Source organism: Akebia trifoliata, chromosome 2 (genome assembly GCF_017979445.1).
Source record: "Akebia trifoliata isolate Shusen 1 chromosome 2, ASM1797944v1, whole genome shotgun sequence".
NCBI classification, from domain to species: Eukaryota; Viridiplantae; Streptophyta; class Magnoliopsida; order Ranunculales; family Lardizabalaceae; genus Akebia; species Akebia trifoliata.
The window spans coordinates 17,818,237-17,844,431 of NC_141376.1; the positions used below are offsets into that span (position 1 = coordinate 17,818,237).

General features: G+C 35.0%; 2 protein-coding genes across 7 annotated transcripts; one reads left to right on the forward strand and one right to left on the reverse strand.

Annotated features, from left to right (window-relative positions):
* Positions 1-514: 514 nt before the first annotated feature.
* LOC147409842 (putative enoyl-CoA hydratase 2, mitochondrial) lies at positions 515-9,882 on the reverse strand. Of its 4 annotated transcripts, none has more exons than XM_086431920.1 (9): positions 9,462-9,882; positions 5,657-5,826; positions 5,096-5,173; positions 2,761-2,787; positions 2,416-2,506; positions 2,289-2,340; positions 1,771-1,874; positions 1,601-1,677; positions 515-870 (listed from the first exon to the last, which is right to left on the reverse strand). In XM_086431920.1, the coding sequence occupies exons 1-9, from the start codon at positions 9,688-9,690 to the stop codon at positions 694-696; spliced, it is 1,005 nt and encodes a 334-aa protein (XP_086288046.1). In that variant the 5' UTR covers positions 9,691-9,882; the 3' UTR covers positions 515-693. The 4 variants fall into 4 exon arrangements, with proteins under 4 accessions (XP_086288046.1, XP_086288045.1, XP_086288048.1 ...); XM_086431919.1 differs by having other exon boundaries at positions 2,713-2,787; XM_086431922.1 differs by lacking the exon at positions 5,096-5,173.
* LOC147409843 (Noc2p family) lies at positions 9,844-25,513 on the forward strand. 3 transcript variants are annotated; one of them, XM_086431918.1, is made up of 12 exons: positions 9,844-9,902; positions 10,329-10,373; positions 10,922-11,028; positions 15,175-15,246; positions 15,341-15,895; positions 20,006-20,308; positions 21,342-21,671; positions 22,092-22,298; positions 22,386-22,472; positions 24,113-24,207; positions 24,305-24,439; positions 25,034-25,513. In XM_086431918.1, the coding sequence occupies exons 2-12, from the start codon at positions 10,343-10,345 to the stop codon at positions 25,305-25,307; spliced, it is 2,196 nt and encodes a 731-aa protein (XP_086288044.1). In that variant the 5' UTR covers positions 9,844-9,902; positions 10,329-10,342; the 3' UTR covers positions 25,308-25,513. The 3 variants fall into 3 exon arrangements, with proteins under 3 accessions (XP_086288044.1, XP_086288043.1, XP_086288042.1); XM_086431917.1 differs by having other exon boundaries at positions 9,858-9,902; positions 10,310-10,373; XM_086431916.1 differs by lacking the exon at positions 9,844-9,902 and having other exon boundaries at positions 10,218-10,373.
* Positions 25,514-26,195: the final 682 nt, after the last annotated feature.

Here is a 26,195-nt window from a genome sequence, read left to right on the forward strand (position 1 = left end):
TTGCAGATCTAATTTGTGACAACACATCATGTCAAAAAGCTTAATAATATAATTATACGATCGATACAAAATTTGTACCAATCGTGTCTGAACCCAATGCATTGATAACCCAATGCATCGATTCTTGGGGTGAGTGGCCATCATATCTTAGGGTGAACTCAGCCTTAACGGAATCGTTTCAGTGAGCTTTGCCAGATCCTAGGCTTGGATGAGAGGCCCAGTCTAGGCCCAAAAGAAGGTTTGGGCTAAATATATTTGGATAGGGTTTGGACTCAATTACAAGGCCCGTTAGCTTTAAGGAAAACATCTTGGGTCATCGATGCATCAGCATCGGTCATCTTCATAAACCATCAAAATATTATTAAAAGAAATGGAGAAAGAAAAGAATGACAAGTCAAGCGAATGAGGAATTACTCTTTCAAATACTTAAAAAACAAAGGTTGAATGGAGTTTCTAGAGAATTTGTTTACAGGATACCAATAGGCTTCCAACTTTATTATCTTTCCTCTTCTGAAAAAAAAAAAAAAAAATTCCTTATTATTTACACCAAATGCATATAACATGTTTCCATCTGTCTGAAGTTTCTAAAACAATCTCTTAAATTAATGAATGAATCAGCTTTTCTTCAGCCCTAATTCTTATCAGGCATCCAAGAGCATCTTCCCTAAACTGAGTTATTGAAAAATGTCTCTTCTATTCACCAATGTATCTTGGCTTCCGTTTCTCAGCAAATGCGGCCAAGCCTTCCAAGCGATCTTCTGTATTCAAGAGCTGCTCATAACATTCTTCTTCCAATGCTAAAGCCGAAGAAAACTCTACCTCAAGTCCTTCGTCAATAGCGCGTTTTGCCAACCTGATGGCCAATGGACCCTGAGAAAAACAACACATCTCAACTCTTCTGATTCATCAGCATTAACACACAATAGCTAAATCTGATCATTGTTTTCTTTCTTTTCCTTTTTCTTTTTTTGGCCGAGCCCAAATCAAAGTTGACGTGGTTTCAACCATGTCTGGTCCAAAAGGTGCTTCATCAATTGAATGAACATGAGGCACGTATGCAGTGATAGTGCTGAGAACCATGGCTTAAAGTTTTGTACCATCTCAGAATGTCTCGGTTGAGGTATTTGGATTTCGGCCAATACTTGAATGAAACATTGCACCCACTCCCAACACTAAAAGTTTCGGGGATTGTTTCACGTTGTTTGGGAATGTTTAGGTTGAGAGTCTTGGGTTTTTTTTCCAGACCAAGACATTGTCTTGAATCAAGAATGTAAGACTTGGTTCATAAAAACAGGTAATATCAAATACAAGGATAAGTGCAGTCCTACTCCTAATAAGGAGACAACTTTTACAAATAGCACACCAATTCATATGTACATGATCAAATAGTTAGCACAAATCATGGGGTGCTATCAATAAAAGTTGGTGAGTCAATAGAATCTCTCTAAAAGAATAAGCGACGGGGAAGAGAAATTCAGTTGTAATATGGTAGAATAAAATTCTGCAACCGTCTGATATTTTGATCATTCGGGCATGGGATTGTATCAGATACTAGTGTGGGCATCTCACTAGATCTTTTGCCTTGTCAGAAACTACATACCTTTTGATTTATATCTCGAGCAATTTCAAGGGCTTTCAAATGAGCTTCGCCAGCAGGAACGCAGTAATTCACAAGACCTGCCTCAAAATGCATCTCCATTCAATGAAGTTTATCTGATTTATGAAACAAAAATAATTTTGAACACAAAGCAAGTCGCAATTAAATTGTACCCATTGACATAGCATCTCTGCCGCCAATCTTCCGACCAGTGAATATTAGTTCCTTTGCAACTGATTTTCCAACCAGTCTTGGAAGACGTTGGGTTCCACCAGCACTGTAAATAAAATAAAAAAAAACTCAGAAGACAATGTTCTCCAAAACTATTACTTCAAAGATCTACACATTAAATCCAGAACGAAAAATTAAAGAAACATTTTCAAATTCAAATGAGGAAAAACAGTATTTCACTGTCCGGTAAATTGCAAAACATCATTATCCAACAGATTTTGGAGACAATGCACTCCATTAATTGCTCTCGACTTGTACAGTCAGTAATGAAGATAATGAACTCCATTAAGATTTTGGAGACAATGAACTCTCTCCTCATTATGTTGTAGCTTAAACAAATCCTATGGAAAAAAATAGGGCTAATTTCTATGAAGAAAAGAGTATAAGTCGGTTAATAATCAAACAGTTCTAACAGAGACAACAATACTCTTACAAAAACCATTATAAATTAAGGGCATACCCAGGTATTATAGCAAGTCCAGTCTCCGGCAAACCAAATGCTGCATCTTCTCCTAAATCATGATGTTTATAGATATTTCAGACATCTAACTCTGAATAATTGGAAAATATATGTAACACATTTTTACCACATATCCGAAGATCACATGAGAGAGCCATTTCCAGTCCACCACCAAGTGCTACTCCTTCAATAACAGCTATTGTGGGAATGCGAAGTTCCTGGTTAAGAAATATTGAAAATGTGCATCAAGACAAGGACATGTGTCACATCCACACAAGAACTAAACATGTGCAGGAGAAAAAAATGAGATTGAAGAAATGTCAAATATACTCGAAGTTGACAGGTAATGGAATTAAGTCCAACAAATGATCCATGTTTCTTTTACTGCAAAGAAATTCAAGAAACTATGTTGCTGACAATTAACCTCTAATAATGAGAATGTTGACCGTAAAGAGTTGACAAAAGTCTGGACCTCTGATGGATTCATCGTCCTGCGTTCCTGCCAATACAATTTATGAAAACTTATTAGTAATTATTTTAAATGAAAAACTGTCACGGTTCTCAACTTGGACTCAATAACATTCATCCAAACCTACCAATGCTTATGCATAATAGTATAAAGAAGCAATTACAATGGCATACACACTGACCATAGTAATCAACATTTTCTCATCTGGTTACGCAAGGTTAAGTGATAAAGTTAAGCTAATGTAGGATAAGGAAGAGAAACTCCTAAGTCCTAACCACACCTGTTCCCCTGACTCTCACTAGACAAGACAACATCAAGAGCTTCACATTGAGATCAAAATCAGTGGAAGCAGCTATCCCTTCTGGTTTGGGGATCCCTCCTTTCATTAGGAGATGCTGATAAACAGTGTTTTCAAATAGCATATGTGGTGATGTGCGATCAACATATGTTGTGCGCAAAGGGGGGGAAAAAAGAAAAAAGAAAAAATTAGGAAAATTTGTAATTATTACAATAATTTTAGAAAATAATTTTTTTTTGCATTCTTTATATTTTCAATATTTTAATTAATTATATTTGTATGTTTAACAAGCATGTAAGGATGCACAAACCCAAAAAACAATATGAAAACAAGAAATCTTGCTTCTTGGATGATGAATTCTTAATTATTGAATATTGAAAAATCCTCTTGCTTATTGAATCTTAATTCTTGTATTTGAGCTCGAAGGAGATGATTTGAAAAGTTAAAGACGTAGAAAATATAGTTAGATTGTCAAAATAAAAAATAGAACTTAGAAGAGAGCTAAAATGAGAGTTAGAAGAGACTAAAAATGAGACTAGAAATAAATTAAAATGTTATAGGAATGGGAGGGTGATAATGAGACATTTATAAAAAGAATAGTAAGTTTTTCACGAATGGTCAAATTTTGACCATTGGAAAAGTATGCTATCGCATATGCCATGGCATACTTATGTATGTGATGGCATAATGATATAATCGCATATGCAACGATGGCATGTGTGCTTTTGTTAACAAAGTTGGCATATGTGATCGCACATGACAACACTGTTGATCAACAAATCACCAACAAAAGTTCTACTCCTGCTTCCTATCATGAATTGCTCTTTTGGGTCCTCTAAGTAAAACAGAGGCCAAGTCCCACTTCAATTCCCTAAAATGTAATTGTAGTAGGAGAATCACTGTGGGAAGGCAGCCCCGTAAGGAGATTCATTGAGAGAAAAATGCTTTATTATCTGGTCAAAGAATCAGTGAAAAAAATAACTCTGGAATGTTGAAAGATCTCTAGACATCAAAGTTGATGCCAAAGGACTATGTTTCGTCAAATTTGATGACGAGTTCAATAGAGACTGTAGCACTCTCAAAAGAGGTCCTTGGAACATTATAGGAGAGCAGTTGGTTCCCCTTTTTGTAATAAGCATAGACTTTTATTGAAGAGCAAAGGAGGATAGATACCACCACCTAAGGTGTCGAGAAGACCTACAAGGGAAAAGACAAGTAGCAAGTAAAATACTACCCCTCCTATCCACAATATTGCTCCATTTGCAGATGAAGTCTTCAAAAAGTGGCCCTCTACAATCATTGGCAATTGAGAACCACTTGTACTCAAAGATCTATAATCTTAAGGATATTTGCTTGTACAAAAACAATCTTCTACAATCATTTGGGGTTGGCTAAAATAAATCTTGTTCTTCCATTCAATTCTATCCAAAACCATGCCTTTTGTTATTGAATGTGTGTTTATATCCACTTCACTATCTCAGTCCATTTACATTATTGTCTCATTTGAATAAAAATCCTCAAAACAAAATGCCCTTAATATCAATGGAGAGTTTGGACCAATGGCACACAAGTCCCTAATATCAATAATAATAGCATCTATTTTCCATTAGAAAAAATTCATTTATTTCCTTCCAAAGGCCCCACAAAACTGCGAAGGGAAGAAGTCATCATATCAACTTCTGCCCGGAGCAGAAGGCAACAATGTATTATCAACTAAAAAGATCAAGAACTGACATAGGAAGAATCAAATCCAACGCATCCCAAACATATGTAAGAATGACAACCAAACTCCCAGAACGATAGCACAATAGAGAAGAAGTTGGTCAACTGATTTACTAGCTAATTTATATTGGAAAAAAAATCAGAGAGATAATTATACTACTAAGTGATTGATGGTAAAGATTTGATCTGGTGAAGCAACTTTAGAGGAGATTTTGATCCCCACATCATTGAGGTTGGAAAATAATCTCTCATGGGAGAATCCAAAGAATAATAGAAGGATATAATCTTAAACAAGTAGTACTGAATCCCCAACCACACCTGTTTATCATCCTCTAATAGAGAGATTGAATAACCTTCAATTCGATCAACCAGATTAGTAATCATTTCTCTCTCCTCCTAAGACAAACAAAAAAATAAAAGATATTTACCCTTTAAATGTGTCATTTACATAGAAGATACACATGGTTACACATCAAGACATTAGTATAGAATAATTGGAACCGCGCTTCTTTTTAGACATTAGTATATATTATAGATACAAATAACATTTGATTACTTATAAAGGATAATATGAACCAGCTTTCGAAGCAATTACCTAAATGTTATCATGCTACATGTTAATATACTTCTAAATTGGGCTTAACAGTAATAATGTATCTTGGCAAAGCCCCATTGCTTATCTGTGTTCACTTTTCCCATCACCTGGCCACTTCTGATTTTATTTCCCATAAATTTGGCTAATGCTAGTGCTTGAAAAGTTATCTCCACTACCACATTGCATCTTTACTTTTCAAACATATTCTTTCACCACAGAAATGACCACAATTTTGACCATGCCAACAACAAAGTAACAACAATATTAATCTATTGACATTTTACCTTCAAATCAGCACCTGCACAAAAAACTCTAGGAACTGAGCTGCATATCATCATAACTTTAGCTGAGGGATCCATCTTTACTTCTTCAAGAGCATATTGTAAACCTCTAAGCATATCCTTTCCAATAGCATTTTTGGCTCCTGGTCTATCCAATTTCACCTCAATAATTCCTGTAAGTTATAAGCAACCTGACTTTAGTTTGAATCTCAATCTAATAAACCACCACCGGCAAATAAAGTAATATGTTCTAAAGTTAACTCATGATATAAATTGACTGAATGAAATATAGAATGAGCACACAAATCTGTTCCTAAAACTTTAAGTGGTCTTAGTATCAATAAATAACATATTGCGAACATAGCATCACATTATAAATCATATGCATATAAACATACATAAGAAAAAAAAAAAAAATCAAAATTTAACGATGGAGTAAGAGTAGCCTGTAGAAAGATTAGAGCCTAGAATTAGAGAAACCTGGTTAGGTGTTTGGAACTACAAATATTTAAAGGAAAATATATTTTCAAGATGAGTGGATCCAATAAAATTTAAATTTGTTAAACCACTCAAATGTTAAACGTTTCGAAGAATATCACACAGAAAGTTTGGCAACCATGAAACAACATGAACATAGAATGTCTAGCAAAAATGAGGATTTTGAGATGAATGTGTGAGGAATAGGAAAGACAACAATCATAAGTAGGAGAAAAAGAACGAAAAAGAAAGTCGCTTGAAATTGTTTGGGCATGTACAAAGGAGATATTAACATCTAAGACCGTCAAAGGGTGTTTTGGAGGTCCCTGGAGCAAGCCTAGATTCTTTCCTAACCATGTCCTCGGGAGAAACAAGTGGACAAAGGATGGTCTTTCCAAGGCAACAAACCAAACTGTGGAATACTCAGATTCATTTAGTTGGTCAGATGCCAATGATTTATGGGCTTTCTACATAAGGGGATTCCTTGGGGACTAAAATGGGTCGGGCCCGATCGAAGCTAAATATCCATATTCAGTCTGGATTATCGAATACGTGCTCTGATCATACTAATCAATACAATATTTAAACCCTTTTTGTTAACTAAAACTAGACCCAACCCAACCTAAATTGCTTGATTTGGGATGAGTAGGGTCAGATAATCCTGGACCTTTCGATATTTTATTCCTGTTTTACTTCTTTGGAAGCATAGAATACTATTTTATATTACAAGAATCCATCTTGTAGAAATGTAGTAGAAAAGAATATTTTGAGAAACTTGTGATGGATACATAGTGGCTCAAGCATTGTCCCTCAAGGAGTCCTGTCACAACCCCTGAATCAAATCAGGGTACTAATTATGTTACTCCAAAAGACAACTCTCATGCTAAAGATAGGATGAAGTACCCATCCACATAATCAACAAATCCTGCGACTTACCGAAAAAAGTTACGATAAAATCGTGAGTTTCTCCATTACCTATTTAATTGGGACTTTTCAATAAGTCCTGATTTTTACGAACTTCGTGATTAGATTACAATATCTGTGATTAAATTGAGAAAAAAACGAAAGATGATACTGATGAAACGTCAGGTAATGAGGATGACATTGATTTTGATAATATTGACCAGTTGATGAATCTTACGTTTGACTCATTATTATAAACTCTTTATATTTTGAATGACATAAACCTTGAATATTTGTAGACCTGTGGTTAGTTGTATGATATCAATATGGAGTTTGGTTATTTATTATTGTAGTTTAATATGGGATTTGATGTTATGATATGAGAATACATCACTTAGTAGGAACAATTACATAGCTTAACCCTAACTCGATGTTTTCCTGTTTGATTTCTGATTTTACCAATTTTTTGAATTTTCCCCTTGCCATCTTATTCCGACACCACGACTTGGTGACTATGCTTTTCTCTAATGACGGTAACATCAGAAGCATGTACATTTGACTCTAAAATTTTGAAAAGTATGATGTTAACATCTTTCTAGGGATGCCATATGCAACCATAGAAAGATAAGTGAAAAATTTGTTAATTTCAGCCAAAGATGATCAAGATGTTGGAGCTAGTAGAATGAATTTCCAACAAATATACCAAGAATTATTTCTTATTACTTTTAGTTTCAAACAAATATGCCTAGAATTATTTCTTATTACTTTTCTTTGCTTTCATATAAAGAAACAATATTAGAAGAATGTCGATGATTAAAACAAACTTACTTCATCAAAGGTAACCATTTTTCCCTATTACCTTGTATTTCCTTCAAGTGAAAAGGTTTTTGGTGTACATACCAATATTTGAATGTTCACTACATGCTGTAAAGACAAATTAAAAGGAGAGACATTTCACCAACAGAAATCTTGAGGTGTAAGCCTTACACGAGAATTCATTTTTTAAATAGATAAATAATCCAACATGTAATAAATAGGAAAATTTCTAATAAATGGGAAAAAATCATGAAAAAAATGACAAAACATAGTTTTTACATTCCAAAGTTAACTATCAAAATTCCAAGGTCATCAAATCAAATGAAAGTACACCATATCCATAATTTAACACTTTCTAAGTTTATACTTTTAATTCCTAAAAGAAAAGAACACTTTGTAATAATCGATCCAACTAAAAAAGCATAACACCACCTAATAATAGAAGAAGTGTAGAAATAAGTTTGGCATGTAGAGAGAAATAAAAATCAGGAATTTAAAAAAAAAAGGTAGAGTAAGAAAAACTAGAGATTGTACACAAATTAAGTGTTATAAAACGAATACCTTTATAGCTATAAAGACTATTATATAATGATGTTTAAAAAAAGAGCCAAAAAAAATATAATACATTCCCCATTAGGCATATACCTTAGAAAAAACGTATGGACGTCCCCCAAGGCATAAGCTTCTTTTTTAATGTCTCTTTGAGTTAGGCATAAGCATTTGGGGAAAAGAGCTTTTCCTTAAAGTTTCAATGTATTTTATGAGAACCTCGTCCAGAGGCAAGTCTCAAGGCTTAAGCCTCTAGTGACTTTGAAAACATTAACATAGACTACGTAAAGCACAAAAAATATGTTTCTATGTTATGAAATATGTAGTATTTAGGCCTACTTCATTTTTTAGATATTTTTCATTTTTTCTCAAAATATTAGGAAATCATTTTTTAATTAGATGATTTGTATTGAATCCATTCCTTACATTTACAATCCAAACCAACTCCAACAACATTGGTAATTATATTTGTGTGAGACCCTCTCTCACATTCCCTCCCTATATCCTTTGCGTTGTTGGTCATTCGTAGTAAATCATCTTTTACCAGCAAAAATAGTACTCTAGTGAAATTATGCTAACAATTTAACTCAAAACAAAGGTAGCTCCAAAACCTTCCAAGGAAAAGCTCATCTCTGCATGGTTGCATAACTCCAAGTAAAAATGTTGCGTTTCATAACATGAATTTTAAAACAATTATATGGAAATAAATAATAAAAAACAGAGATTTCTAAGAGAAAAACATATTTATAATTGGTTTCAGAGGCAAGTGACATCAGCAACAGAAATTCCATGATTGAATCAAGCATAAATATCACATTTCAACTTTCTGGACCAGCTTCAACTATTAAAGCTTTGGATAGACAGAATCAGAGAAAATATGAATCATAGATTTCTAGGGTTTGATCATATAATTGAAAATCAACATCAAGAGCATTCCCAAAATATATCTGAAAATGCAGATTATTATATCGAAACGAAACAAAACAATTACAATACAGACATGAAGAGAAATCCAACATAAAACAGTTAAAGAAACAAGCCTACAAGTTCGGAAGATTATTACCAGAATCAAAGTTGGAGAGGCTCTCCAACCTCACTGATTCAGAAGCCGACTGCAATATAAGATTCCTGTAACTCTGATTCCGCCATTGATGAGAGCTATTCTCCGAAACTGGACTCACTCGTCCGATAAATTTTCCCAAATCGAAGAACTGAGACTGAGAGAAGTAGGGTTTCGATCTTCTTCTCCAGTGAGAACTGACTGATCGAGTGATGGCACAGAAAGGACTCATTTGAAAATACGAAGTTTATTCTTTGGTTGAATTGTTAAATAGGTGTAAACCGAGTTGAACGATTTGTCTCGTCCGAGACAACTCGGTCTCGAAAATAAACGAGACGAGACATCAAAAAGAGTTTTAAAACCATGTGTTACTTACACAGTTACCACCACACCTACAGTACAAATAGGGGAGAAATCCGACGACTATCCATCGTTCCATTCTAGGTAAGTCTCTCTCAAACTGCCATTGAGAAAACCCTTGAGTTTCTCTCAATCTTACCCTGAAAACCCTTGATTTGCAGACTGAAGTGTAAGAAAATCTAGGGTTTTTGACGGATAGGTTTAGAGAAAATGAAGGGGTTGAAGAAATTCAGAAGAAAATCAAGGGTTTTTGACACAGTTCGAAGATGGGGGTTTTTTTTTTTTTTTTTGGGGAAGATGTTTTGAGAAAAAATCGAGTTTTTTATTATTTATAAATATAATCTATTCGAATCCGAATCGGATATCCGATAACTTAGTCGAATTCGAATTCGGGTATAGGAATATCCGATTCGATTCGTATCCGTTGGCAGGAGTATCAAATAGCCCAAACAAAACCCTAAAGACTCTCTCTCTCTCTGGTATTTGAATAGCTTTCGGTCGTCGTTTCAGACTGTAGTGAGGACATGGAAGTGGTTCCTGAGCAATACTCTCCAGGTATTCTATTATCATATCATCATCCCTTTCTTTTATTTATTTCTTAAGGTGTTTATTTCATGCTGTTATCATATCACATCTGCTAGATTATTAGGATCTACCCATATGTGATAAGACATGAATGAGTCTTCTATATTTGTTTAGTATGTTTGGATTTCTTTATAAGTTTGTTAGAATATCAATCTTATATATATTTTAGTTTTTCTGTTTACAAAAAAAATAAATTCTGTAAAACTTAGGTGGAGAGAAAAAAATGATTTAATTATTAGCTTGGCACCATTTATAGTGAACAATTGTCTCTTTCTGCTTCTGCCCATGTTTCTTGTTGGTTCCGATTCTTGTTCCTCTTATTTTAGAATTGGAATTGGAACCGACAAGTACCAAAATTGGGAAAATATGATGGTTCGTGATTCTATATATCTCAGGAACTGACCCATTTACACCATTACCCTATACACTGCAGAGCATGCAAGTGCAAATTCTATGCATCTCAGTCTCTCTCTCCACTTAAAGTTGAGTTTTTTCTCAATTTGTTTGATTGTTTTCAGATAAGAGTAGCAATGGGGTTTCTGGAGAGGAGGACATTACCAATCTCTCAAAATCTCGTCGGAAAGCTAGAGAACACATGAACCAATTGCAAAGACTTCAGGAAAAGGTGGAATCCTTTTGCACCTTTTTCTTCCACCTTATTTTTCCTCCTTTTAGTTTGAGCATAAAATGAGGATTTGTGACTTCTGGATATTTTTTTTCATGTTTGGTAATCTTTATGGATTTGTGAGTTATTTTCAATTGACTGAAGCTGATGCAAAAAACTCTAGTGCTACATCCATCAAAGAAAAAGTACTTAATTTTTACAATATTAATTACGGAACCACAAGTATTGGGATAACTTTGTCCATTGCAAGTTGTTCCTGAGTGAACTAATTCCTGTTTTAGTATATTTTGTTAAAGTAGAAGTCACACCTTGTTAGACCAGTCTCTTAAATCTTCAATGGAGTGTAGGATATATATATATATATATATATATATATATATATATATATATATATATATATATATATATTTCATATGGAGGGATGCCACAATGTTGTAAACCCCCCACCCACACACACACAAAAAAAGAGAATTACAATAATTTATTTATTTTTGTAAATGTTTTATAAAAAATGGTATCTTTTTATAAGTAGAAAAATTTGTGGACTTCCTTAGGTGGGCCACCCCAAATTCCACTTACAAACTCTGTCTCTGTAGACAAAGAGGTTTGGAGTGTTGTTTTAGAGGTTACATTCCCGATGGTCATCACTGGTTATGTTGTTCTACATATTTTGGATATGGACACTTGTATGAGGATCTTGATCAGATTATGTTTATCATTACTTGGTGAAGAAACGAAACTCAATGGTAAAGTATATCTTCCTCATTGAAGAAACAAAATACTTCATTATATTGAGAACTTCAGCTAACTGAAACACGGTACAATAGAAAGTATGGATGATGGGCAATAGGAAGCCAACATTACAAAATATGGGCCTATTGTTCGTGTAACATGTGTTTCTTTAAAGTAGCAATTTGACTCACCCTAATGCTTTTGGATTCTAAATTGTTATCATCTTTGTGTTGGAAATCCCTAGTAGCTAATCCCTTAAGAGTGGTGGATAAGATATCTAATCTCAAAGGCTGATTTATAATTTGTTAAAGCTTGCTTCTTATGGCTAGAATAAACATCTGGTGTTCCTTGAGGGACCTAACAATTATGGATGGGCTACTATGGTTGTTCTTTTTGAGTCGACAAGCCAAAGCTTTATTGTCAATAAGGAGAAACCTCCTCAAAATCTTATTTTTTAGAAAGTGAAAACTATTATGGAGGTTTTTTCTCTAATTGTACTTTACATCACATCCATAACATTTCTAATGAGGTGGTAACAGATAAGTGATACAAAAAGAGAGGATATTCTTTTCTGGTTTCGAAATGGGTGCTTCTATTTGGAGTTGTCTGATTGTGTGAAACGAATGAAAAGAAACCAATTTAAAGGGTTTGGGGTGTGCCATCATGGGTTTTGTTAAATCCTCTTATTTGATTCATCTCAATCCCAAGTAATCAGAAGAAGGGATTTCTTTGTTGAAGACTTGTTGATGCATTCTTGTCTTTGTAACCTCAAAACACTAGGTTCACGTGATGTTGCATTTTCCTTTGGGAGTTGGTGGTCAAAAGTGAACATTCTCTGGAAAATTTGGTCATGAACATCCACTTTGTGAGGATGCGCGAGTTCCCATTCCACTTATGGAGTTAATGTGCCTTAAATGCATCAAGGACTTGATGGGTGGTTTTGAGGAGTCACAATTATCTTTTTGATCTTTTTTTTTTTGGAATTACGTTCAACAAAGCTTATTGGAGATACCCATATCTGTTCAGATTCTGGGGTCCAAGAGTCCTGACCTTATGTTACGTTTTCTGTACGTCCTAGTTGCACGAAATTGGAGGGGACTCTAGTGGTTGAACGAGATGTGATTGTTGCAAACCAGTTTTAGTTGAATTATTTTGGGAAGCGGGAATGGCAGTTAGGGCATAGTTTCATAAACTAAGGTGCAAGTGCATTCATCATCATTATCAAACCCTTATGCCAAATATTTGGGGTTGGATGCACAAATTCCGTTCTTCGATTTAATTCTTTGTAAAGCCACACCATATATAAATTCAATTATGTTCACCTCTGCTCTCACTACCTAATCCACATCCTTTTTGGTCATTTATCGTTCTTGTTAGAATAGTCACCTGGCACATTTGTTCTAATTGGGGTGGGTTGTTATAGGTCTTTGTTGTACATGACCAAACCATCTCAATTAATTCTATCATAGTTATCAGCAATTGGGGCTACTCATCCATTTTCACATATGTATTCATTTTAAATTTTTCCTTTTATAGCGTTTGCAATGATCCATATCATAATTCTTTTTATTTTTTATTGTAAACATAATTTTGTTAAAGAAAAGGAAAATTTACAAAAGGTAGTCAATGTGACTTACCTAAGCAAGGAGTAAAACAGATAAACTAGCTTGAGCAAACGGACTCCTGCCTAAAAACAAACTCTCCAAAGAAAAAATGTTTACTACTCTCAATCAATGACTATTGTTAATTGGTCGCCCAATATTCAACACCCATAAATCATTGACGGTTTGTGCATGTTATGCTCATACATATATCAGGGTTTGAATCAACATCGTCATCAATGCCTTATCCCCATAGTCACCAAAGTTTCCAACTTATTGAAAAAATCGCGATTAAATCGTCACTTTTTCATTCACTTATTTAATCACGACTTTTTTTAATATGTAGACTGTTCAAAATATTGGATAAGGTCCTTTTCAAAGGTCTTCTCTTCCCTTATTTATAGGAAGCCCTAATTCGTTACATTACACCACCTGGCGTTGTCAAACCCTAATCCATGTTGGCATTGTCAGCCGATAAATCCAGATGGAACTCTATCTTTAGTATAGCTCTAACTTAGTTTGACGCCATAACCAACTTCACACGTGTCACCATTTGATATGTTATACCTCAGCTATCGTTAACCATTCTCACATGCGTCAGTTACCTCGCCTGTCATACCATTAATGGCTTGATGGTATTCTGGTAATAGTTTCACGTGGTCCACAGATTCGACTAAGTCGCACAAGTCTTTTTGTCTCTCATTGCGCCTTATCATGGTTATCAATGGGGGCCCCGCCATGATCTAAACTATTATTTGATCCATAGGATTCTTTTATTAGCGAGGTGACATGTGGTGTTTTGATCTTTTTCTAGGACAAGTCAGCTTTCTTCTTGCTTACTACCGTCAATTCCACATCCTAATCTCTCACACATTTCTGCTTTTTGTTGACAATTGACCTCATGATTCTCTCATTTTTCTTTGACTAGTCATTGTGCCACTAGCTGGAATCCACATGGCTTTTGGTCAACAAAACACCAGTTGATTCTATTTAGACCCTCAACATAATAATACCCGACTTTTACGAACTTCATGATTAAATCATGAATAATGCTCAAAATAATGAGGATGCAAATGAGAATGCCATTGATTTGATGTTTTTTATCTGTTAATGAATCCTAATTCGGACTCATGATGGTGGTCTTTTTTATATTTTGAATAGTATAATCTTTGAATATGTTGTGAATCTGTGGTTACTTATTGTGGATGCATAAATGATATCAACAGGGGAATTCTTGATGTATCATTCTAGTTTGATATGAAACTTGATGATATAATATGAAAACACCTGCTAGTAAGAACGATTACATAGCCCTAACCTAGCTCGATTTTTTCCCAACATTCAACACCCATTGGTTTGCTTGTATGAATATCATGCTTTGGATATTTTAACAAATGTAGCCTCAAATTTTGGTATATGAGTGCAAAATGCATATTTCTTTGTTTGTTGTGTGGGAAGAGAATGTGAAACTATGTTCCTCATTGAAGGATTTTCTCTCTTTTGAGCAAATGCCTATTCGTTTTTGTGCCATACACATGAAGTCATGGAGTGCTGGAGTCTGGAAAGTTTCAAAAATGGGTGCTCTGCTTGTTTAGAAAATGCATGCAACAGTTTTCATTGTACCATTTAGGTCATTATAATTTTTTGCTTTGTTGTTCAGTGTTAAGTAGTTCTTTAGTTGGAAACAGTATAGCCACAATGAATGCGATTTTCAGATTTGACTTATTTATAATGCATTCTCATGTGGGGAACTATCATTCTGTCTGGTTATTCTAATTGTTGACAGTTCTATTGTTTCATTTATTCTCCACAGGACCCAGAATTCTATAATTTCTTGAAAGATCACGATAAGGAACTTCTAGAGTTCAATGACGAAGACATCGATGTGAGTGTCAACAATTACATTTACAACAAGTAATTCTCTTCTAATGTGTAAGAAACCTTATGTCACCTAAACTACCCGTCCCATTCTTGTGTAGGAAGATGTTGAAACCGACATGGACGACACAGAACTGCAAGAATCTGTTGATGCTGACATGGAAGATGAGACTACTATTGCAGAAAAGGCCCATAAACAGTCAAGGAATGTTATTACAACTGCAATGGTTGACTCATGGTGTAACTTGATTCGAGAAAATGCAAAGCTAAGTGCAGTCCGTTCTCTTATGAAAGCTTTCCGCACGGCATGCCATTATGGTGATGAGGGTGAGGATGAGTCTTCAGTCAAGTTTAGTATCATGTCTAGTAGTGTTTTCAATAAAATAATGTTGTTCGTCCTAAGTGAAATGGACGGGATTCTTCGAGGATTGCTGAAACTGCCAACTTCAGGAGGAAAGAAAGAAACCATAATAAATAGTATGAACTCAAAAGAGTGGAAGAATTATGGGCATTTAGTAAAGTCATATCTTGGAAACGCCCTCCATGTCTTGAACCAAATGACGGACACGGAGATGATTTCGTTCACCTTAAGGCGTCTCCGATATTCAGCCGTATTTTTGGCTGCATTTCCAAGCCTATTGAGGAAATACATTAAGGTTAGTAAAGATTCTATACGTTGTTTATGCTTTGAAAACTAAATTTTGATTTGGAGAATTAAATGCTTGTTGATCGGCCAGGGTAGCCACTTATGGGCTTTTGCTTTACGGTTTGAAAAGGTCTGAAACTGTTAAACGGGTCTACAAATTGTTGGAAATCTCAGGATTGCCTACTAAATAGGTCATTCTAAGATGTTCTTGTCATGGATGAACTTCTTTAAACGGGGATTCTGTGATTTTTAGGGTATTTTGGTCATTTGATTGGATTTGAGATTTTCAGGGAAATTATTGTTTGGCTTGAATGTAATGGGCCTTCTGATGGATCATAGATCCTCTGGCTGGGATATTCTTTTAGGTATTTGAATTATCTTTAGAAAACTCCAAAAGCCTAAGATAAAGCTATACTCATCACTGGAAACACACCATCTTGTGGGTGATTAATTGACCAGTTAGCAGGCAAAAAATGAGGTGTCTCCACCCTCTCGGAATCATTTCATGTAGAGAACCTTCTGAATCAGTCTTTTTCCAATGGAGAAAAGATCTATCATGAAATAAGCATCTGACCCCACACCATCCCACCCCTATGTATGAAGGAACATGAATTGTTTAGCCAACCTCAAACCTTTGGATAAAGGTTCTTTTAAGTTTCACGATCCGAGTTAAGACCAAACTCCATTGCATGCTCAAGTGCTTTAAATAGATCAAGTTAAAAATGGATAATCAACCATAAGATCCTCCATTTGCGTCATAGCAATTTGATTTTCCAACAATGAAAGATGGCAAGTAAATAATTAGGGAAGCACCAAGAAACACGGAATAGAGAAATGTAATGATTCTAAATCTCCTTTGCTTAGGAACAATGAATAAAGAGATGGTTGACCAACTAGCCCCACCTAGTCTTTACTTGGCCCATTGTTAGGATTTCGTTTAGAGATGCAACCTAAATGAAAAAGGATACCTTAAACAGAATTTTATGTGCCCAAATTGAATTTTTAGGATAAAATGTGGGGGAGGCAAAATAGATTCATAGAAAAATTTGATAGAAAGTTCTTCATTTCCATTCACGTTCTGTATCATTTGCCAATCCTCCCTTGGGATCATGGAAACATGTGGAATTAAACTAAGAAGAGATACAACCGCCTAACATTTCCAATTAAAATTCCTTTTGAAGCTGAAATCAGATAACAACTCATTTCTAGTTCGTGCCTGACATCAGATATGAAACATCATTTCTTAGAAGACAACTCATAAAGACGAGGAAACTACTCTTTTATAGGCGACACTCCATAGTTCTTATCCTCCCAAATATGAACTCTATTTCCTTTTCACAATACTAAAATCTAACCTATTGCAGAACATAGGGAGATGTTTCATGATCCTTTTCCACACATTGCACCCATATGACTGTCTTCCGATCCTTGTTAGATTACCCATCTTGGCTACACCTGAACTTTGCTTTGATAGCCCGCCCCTCTCCACAAAGAATTCGTCTCTTCTCTAAGTCTCCACTTCAACTTCCACTTCCCAAGAAGAGCCACATTCATTTGCCAAAAGCTTTTGATTCCCAATCTTCCTCAATTATTTGGGGAGTAGATCTGCTTCCAATTCATGGAGTAAAACTTCTTCTCATTCTTATCATTCCAAATGAAGTGATGCAAGATAATGAGAGAATAAAGCTGGTTCGGTGGTTTGGTTTTGGTTAAAATAGGGTTACCTTAAAAGTTTAGGGTCAACCCCAAGGGCTTGGTTGCAAGATCACAATCCCAATGGCTATATGTTGTAAAGCATATAGTTTTGCAATTACAATACTTTCAATAGTGTAAAGGAAAGGGTTAAAGGTTAAGAGAATGAGAAAAGGATTAGGGGTTGGGGCTTGTAGGTTGCAAGAATTCAGAACTCAAGAAAGTTAAAAAAAGAAAAAGAAAATCAAGAACAAGAAAATTCAAAGAAAATCAAGGAGAGAAAAAAAATAAGATTAAAATAAAAAGAGATGGGATAGAAGGATATAACCTTGGAATCACACCAAGGGTTTCTTGGAATCACATGAAGAATGGTGGAAAACTCACTTCAAGAAACTCCTTATTCATCAAATTCTTCGTTTTTAAATAAATCCTCATAAATTTGCCAAATGCCTCTATTAAAAAAGAGGTAGATGATCACCCCACCTAATAACTCTAGAACCTGTAAAAATAACCTTCCGGACTCCCATTAAGTAAGATCTAAAAGGAAGTCAATTGAAAACATTTCATAATCCACAAAATCCATCTAGGCCCAAATCTCATCCTAGCAACTTTTATCTCAAGGACTCCCAATTAACATGCTCATAAGATTTTTCCAAATCAATGTTCCAAATAATTCCCGGACAATCCTGTCTCAATCTTGAGTCAATACATTTATTTGCAATCTAAACACCATCCAAGATTTGTCAGTCTCTAGCACAGGTTCCTTGTTCAATCCATGTAATGTTGGAAATCAGCACTTTGAGGATGTGTGCTAGAAGATTTGCTAACACTTTGTAACCTGACCCCACCAACCTTATATTTCTAAAATCTGAGATATTCTCTGCTCCCGCCTTCTTTGGGACTAGAATAGTAAGGGCTATTAGAGCAAAAAATGCAAATAACCTTCTGCAGGCTGCACAAATCTTATTTATACAGAAGGCTACAGGTCGACCCCCTTGATTTAAAACTACCCCTTTTTTGACAGGGGAGGCATTTCATTTTTCTTCGAGCACATTCTCAGTCAGGTGGAGGTAGGATGGGGCCTTCATCATTTCCTTCTTCACAAATTGAAAACTTGTAGTAGCTATTTGGCTCCCCTAGAACTGAGCCCTTCAATAATCCATAACTAGCATAGAAAGTGTGCTGAAAGTTCTGATATATTGATGACAAGAAGTCGCCAGCTTGTGAAGAACTGAAATAAATTCAGCAAAAGTAAGAGTGCAACACAGATTACCAAGCAAAAAAGTTGGGAAGTGGTTAGAATACCCCCGAAATGATTCCCTCGGGGTTCTTTTAATCTTCAATGTCCCAAGACAAAAGGCATGGTCCCCCTCGCACAATTTTATCTAGCCCCACTATACTCTGTAAAATGTCCAAACCATACCCTTCATTATGACATGAAACCTGAACTCTTACAAACTAGCTAGTGAAGTACCAGGGTACCCTCATCATTAATTCTAACACAATTTTAAAAGAAATAAAACAAATAAATTAAGTTTTTAAAGAAAACATTGGGACACCACTAAAATTTGTCTATGTCAATGGACAGGTTGTCTTGGACCATCAGTAGGGTACCACCTGAGATATCTATTACCTTTAAAATTAACTTCTTCAAACGATACTAGACATCTAGTAATTGATTTTTTCCCTCTATAACCGCTATTTACCATCTCAAATGATGGTATTGATTTGGAGGTGTCAAAATATTTTTTTATATAGAATCATCCAATTATTTCAACAAAACTTATTTTGGAGCTGGGACAACTACCTGGAGGGGGCCATTGATTGGGCATTGGACCTTTCAAATTATTGAGCATATGCACCATGTATATGTCACTGTCCTTGTATATCTATGACTCACAAAAAGCATTAAAAATTATGATATCATGGTACTGTCCATTATTTTATTTTTGATGGATAAGCTGGGTTTGAACTGATGGTGCTGACTTAGCTAAGTTCGTATAGGTGTGTGGAGAGTTTATCAAACCCTATTGAAACCACTTCCACTTTGACATAAGCCCGTTTGGATAGAAAGTAGCTTTGGGAGAAAGTAACTTTTAGAATGATTAAGTAGTTCCCCTTCGCTTTTTAAAAGTTTAGATTTTTTACTTTTGAAAGTAGTTTTTTAAAATGAATCCAAAGAAGCTTTTTAACCTTTTTAACTTTCAAAAGTAAAAAAAAGTTATTTTTTTTCAATGTGTATTCAAACGGGCTCCTAACCACTTCGCTTGCCTAGGAGAAAAAAAAAACTTCGCTTGAACCAACACCCTCAAAGTTGCTTTGCAACTATGGGACTAAACCCTGGCGGTGTCCATTATTGCCATTTATAAATATTAAATCCTCCACCAAGCGATAGCCAATGATGATACCTATGCCTTTATTTTTACAGGTCTCTCTTCATTTCTGGGGTACAGGGGGAGGTGCCCTTCCAGTTGTCTCCTTTCTGTTTATAAGAGATTTGTGCATTCGACTTGGTCCTGATTGTTTAGATGAGTGCTTAAAAGGTATATACAAGGCGTATGTTATGAACTGTCAGTTTGTAAATCCAACAAAATTGCAGCATATTCAGTTTCTTGGGAACTGTGTCATTGAACTTTATGGGGTGGACCTACCGACTGCTTATCAACATGCATTTGTCTTCATTAGGCAGTTGGCCATGATTTTGCGGGAGGCACTTAATATGAAGACTAAGGTAACGCTCTACCATTCACAATTGCATAACAATGGATAACTCCTTTATATCGCTTCATCATTTTTTTCCTGCTAGCTTAGTATCCCTTAAGCCACATGTCTTGTGACCATTACCGTCAATATGCTATGCCTTTGCCTTTCTTTGGTTAATGAGGAACACCATAAAGTTTCTATCATCCTTTTATTATTGAAACTTGTAACTGGGCAATAGTGTTACGGATTTTGGTTGGGAGAGTGGTGAAATGAGATCTTCTTATGGGACTGATCATGATAGTTGGTGGAAGATTCATTGAGGCAAAATAGGGGGGTTATGAATTTTGGTTGGGAGAGTGGTGCAGTGATATTTTCTATGTCTGTAATTGGGATAGTGCATTTTTGATAGTCTTTTTATAAATCCCTAGCTCTTAGTCTCTTCCTTGGATTTCCTGGTTGTCACTATTTGGATCTTTGGGGTCCCATTTATGGTAGGAATTTTCGTTCGGTCATCTACATTGGATATAATTATAACCATGAAGGATATGATCTCTAGCGGTATCTCCTCAGTTGATTTCTTTTTTTCCTTAGTAAATTTGTGAGGTAGGTACCTTCTTGATGTTTCCCAATTTCAGTTTTATCCTTATTTCAAAGCTGGCAGGTTAAAGCCTTCTTGCATAAAAGAGAGGATTTTATGGTCTTTAAATCTTTTTTATTGTGTGGTGGGGCATCTGAAAAGAAATACGTTACATAATCTTTGAAGGGAATGAGCACTCTTCAGGTGGTATTTGGTGTGCAAGGCAGGGTTTCAAGTCTTTGCACTGCCCTTTCTTTCCTAGGCAGGTCCTTTTGACTTTCTTGTTTTCTTCTAATAAATTTAGAGAGATTCTATTGTCACACCTACTTTTGCTAATGCCACCCCAATTCATATGTAAGTCACCAAAGAATTAGCAAACATCTTGGTGTGGCATTAACAAAAGTTGGTGTGGCAATAGCAGCTCTCTAATTTTATATTTATAAAAAACATTGTGCCTCATTTGCATTCGATACTTGTTTTGCAGGAAGCATTTAGAAAGGTTTACGAATGGAAGTTCATGAACTGCCTTGAGCTTTGGACTGAAGCTATCTGTGCTTATGGTTCGGAAGCTGATTTCCGGCCTCTGGCTTATCCACTTACTCAAATAATTTCTGGGGTGACCCGTTTGGTTCCAACTGCACGGTACTTCCCACTGAGGCTACGGTGTGCTAGAATGCTCAACCGAATTGCTGCTTCGATGTCTACTTTCATTCCTGTATCTTTGCCCCTTTTGGATATGCTGGAAATGAAAGAATTGAATCGACCACCAACTGGGGGAGTTGGAAAAGCCATTGATTTGCGTACTATATTGAAGGTAAATTTAGAGAGCTGCTATTGGCACCCCAAGTTTTACTTATTACACCCCATTTTCTTAAATTATTTATCACACCCCAATTAAAGATTAAAATACTCATTAAACATTACAAAGGTTTGGCTCAAATTATAATCTCGACATTATGATACATTCAAACCTTGTCAGTAGTTTACAAATTATGATTAGGTTCATATAAAATCCTAAACCCAAAAATAGAAATCTAAGGAAAAAAAATGAGAGCTTCTATTTGCACCCCAACTATTACTTGATTCTCCTCCATTCCCTTATTTTAATTGGGGTGTAATAAATAAACGTTGGGGTGACAATATCAGCTCTCTAAATCTGTCTTTATTATCTTTTGTTGTGAACTGAGTTCAAAATTATGTTGCTTATGGGATTTTTGGGGGAACCGTTTGGCAGGTAAGCAAGCCAACATTGAAGACACGTGCATTTCAGGAGGCCTGTGTGTTCTCTGTGGTTGAGGAGCTTTCAGAACATTTGACTCAATGGAGCTATTCTGTTGCTTTCTTTGAGCTAGCTTTTATTCCTGCTGTACGTTTGCGGAGCTTTTGTAAATCTACCAAAATTGAAAGGTTCCGTCGTGAAATAAGGCAGCTTGTTCGTCAGGTACTTTGTGAGTTGGTGTCTTTCTTTAATCATCATTTAAATAGATTGCTCTTGATGCATATTCTCAGGTTGGTTTTAATTTAACAGATTGAGGCTAATTCTGAGTTCACGAATGCAAAGCGTGCAACCATTTCATTTTTACCGAATGATCCCTCTGCAGCATCATTTCTTGAGGTGTGCACATCTACAGTTTCTTTATACTTTTTCACTGAGCTAAACACATGTCATGGCTATTTTTTTTTCTGCACCCACTCTATATACATGACTCTAAATGTATCAATATACTGTTGACATTCCTGTCCAATCAAGGTCTAGAACTTGTGTTGACATTCCTTCACTCACTAATTATTGACCACCATAGTATCAAATTTCGACATATATCCACAAAATATTTCCATTTTCACAAGGTCTAGCAGCAAATTTAATATATTTATAAATATATTTCGGTGGAAATCAGTGTTCATTTTGTGAAATATTTTGGTGAATAGTGAATTTCAACCGAAATAATCAAATTTTAGAAAAAAATGCAAGGCTTTGGTGGAAATATTTCGTTGAATAGTGCATTTTGACTGAAATATTCAATTAAGTGCAAATACAATTGTCCATGTTCTAATTGCATCCTACATATTTAAAAGACAAAAAAGTGTATGATAATGTGAATGTATTTATTTTATAGATTATAGTAATGTGAGAATTTAGTACATGATAGTTTGTTCATTTAGGAAAGTGGTTTACAATTAAAGTATTTGTACTTAATATAATACTGTTATTCTTATTTCCTTGAAGCATATATAGTTATTTCAAGTGTTGAACTCGTAGATAGTTATTATGCAAACGTGTGGCGAAACACTTCTAATCTTCATTCCCACAATTCATATGGTGTTTTAGTGTAGTTTGATGACTAGTGAGTGTTTTATTTATTTATCATTTCCTTCATTTTCAATGAAAATTTCCTCAACATTTCCATCATGTCATAATATTTCCATCATTTCCTTGAAAATTGTATTGATTTCCATTCTAGTTGAAAATTTCCAGCTCTAGATGGCCGAAATAGACATCATAATTGGAATTTAATCTTTTTATTTTGGATAGGCAAAGAATTTTATAAAAAAACCAGAAATTACTAGGTGCTCAAGTAAACAACCAAGAGAGAAGAAAAGAATGATAACCCTACAGAGACCCACTGAACAACTTGCAGATTACAAACACGATCCCATCTTACTAGGAGATCTTCAAAGACCCCCCCCCCCCTCAAAAAAAAAAAAAATAATAATAATAAATAAATAAATAAATAAAAAAGCTGTAACACTTCCCCCAAAAAACCAAAAAAGATAAGATCGAGATCACAATGTCCGGCATCATGAGTTCTTTGCCTTCAAATATGCATCTGTTTCTTTCCTTCCAAATTCCCCAACAAATAGCAAAAGGCACCGGGCTCCAAAGAATATGTGTCACTTCTCTAAAAGAAATGCCCCAATAAAACCAATTCTCAAACAACAAGCGAATCAAGTTTGGAAAGCAACCCACTAAACCAAACAAAGCAAGAAAATGCACCCAAATCTGTCTTGCCATGGTTCCAAAATTTTTTGATTGTGTTTCTAAGAAAATTTTCATGTTGGTCATCATGTTGCGGCCATGATTCAGAAACATGATGCCAATTTATTTGCTGAATAGATCTTTTGTTTTTTCACATTTCTTTATCTTAGTTTTTGTATTGCTTATTTGGTTTTATTGTATATCAAGTTATTAAAGTCTGGTATTCTCGCCTTTGTTTTTTTTTTTGATGAGTTGATGAACCTCTTGTATCACTATAGATTGAGAAGGAGTCGGGGGCTAGCCCACTGTCTCAATACATTGCTAGTCTACGCCAAAGAGCACAACAAAGAAATGATTCAATGGTGGAATCTAGGTTTGCATCCTTGTGGTTTGCCATAATTTTTTAAGTATTTATTTCTTTTACTTGGTCAAGAATTCCTGTTTCATAATAATGCTTATCTCATTTCCAGTGTTCTTGTTGGAGCACACTCATCCGTGTTTGGTAAAAAGATACCAGACAGCGACGAAGAAGGTGATGACGTCATGGATATGGAAGAAGGTTCTACCGTCTTCAACTCAGCATGGTTACCTGGAGGCAATTCCAAGTAGGGTTATGATATTATTAACAAACGGATTATATTTGCTTATATTTTATTCTTGTTTTTATGCTGTCTTCACTAGGGATGCAAATTGGGCGGAGTTGGGGATCAACCCATGTCCAATCCACACTTGACGAACACCCACCTGTGCTCACGCCCAACTTGACCTCGGGCATGAAATATGCTCAGTTGGCTCATTCCTCATTAATATTAGATAATTTAGCAATGATAATGATTTATAGAAAGATAAGTGGAAAAAAAAAAAAAATGTTACAAATATTTATTTTAAATCATTGTCTTAAAAATATATTTCGAAGTCCAAATACATGAAATTATAAGCAAAATGTAAAGAAAAAGGTGATTATTAACTAAAGTTTGAAATGTGACAAAAATACAAAAATATTTAAAAATATTTTTAAATTATAACCATATGTCTATGCCCAAACCCTACCCCAACCCTGTTTGGTTCAGTCAAATTTTTTTTTTGCCCAAACCTGAGCCGAGGTCGGGTTGAACCCATCGGGTTTGGCCTGCCCAAGTTGTAGCCCTAGTCTTCACCAGTATAGTTAATCATGCTAGTGTCAATGTCTTTGAATGCAGGGCTAAGGACTCAAAAGAAGAGAAGAAAATAAAAAATAAGAAAAAGAAGCAACAAGAGCACCACGACAAGGAAGCTGTTGACGAGGATATTGTGGAGGAATTAGTCTTAAGTTCAGATGAAGATGGGTCCGTTAGTGATACTTCTATAGAGAGAGAAGATAATGGGAACTCACTGAAGCAGGAGAGCAAGAAACGGAAACCATCAAAAGATTTTTCGAAGAAACGAACATCACATACCAAGAAACCAAAGAGGAAGAAGAAAAGTGCAAATTAACAAGACACATTGTAGCTAACTTGGTTCTGCTACTCATGGACTTGAAGGTCCATCAGTTTTGTTCCTTATGCTGAATTGTACAGAAGGGGCTTAATGGGAATTTTTGCTAGTTCTGTTTTGCTCATAGCAATTTGGCTTTTGATAAAAATATTGTATGAATTTTTTTTGTTTTGTTTTGTTGAGTTTATCATTGCGTTATTCTCAAATATTTGCCAAAAATAAGTTCTAGACAAAAATTAATTAAAAATAGGTAAATTTCATATGAAAAATCGATACGAGGAGTAGTTGCAAAGATGTATATATAATTCCTAGAGGAAATTACCAAAATGGAGCACAAAAATTCATTAATTCCCAGAATGATGCACTATTCAAAATTTTATTTATTTTATTTTTTATTATCAAAACAGTGAAAATAAGATGAACAGTAGTTTTGACAATTTTCATACTCAAAATACCTTTTTCTCTTAGTTGTACCTTTTTACCATTTCTATCCTTCACATTTATGAAAATCAAAGTCTATTATATAAGTATTGGTACCATAGATGACTCTCTAAATCTAATACGCCTTGAAATATTTTTACCCAACTCTTTTGTAGAAATTACTGTTCATTTTATTTTTTATTGTTTTGAAATTTATTGTATAAAAAACGTATGTTATCGTTTTTGAAATTATTTTGAATAATGCAAGGAATTAATCAATTTTTGGTGCATGTTTTGATAAATTAGCCTAAGTTGATTATGGTTGAACCGTGATGGAAGTTGCAGATTCTGGGTTTTCAAGTTATAGCTTGCATCACCAATCAAGATACTTATGAGAAAAAATAAAAATAAAAATAAAATTGATCCCGACCATGTAAACACGAGATCTAATTAGGATGGGATTTATAT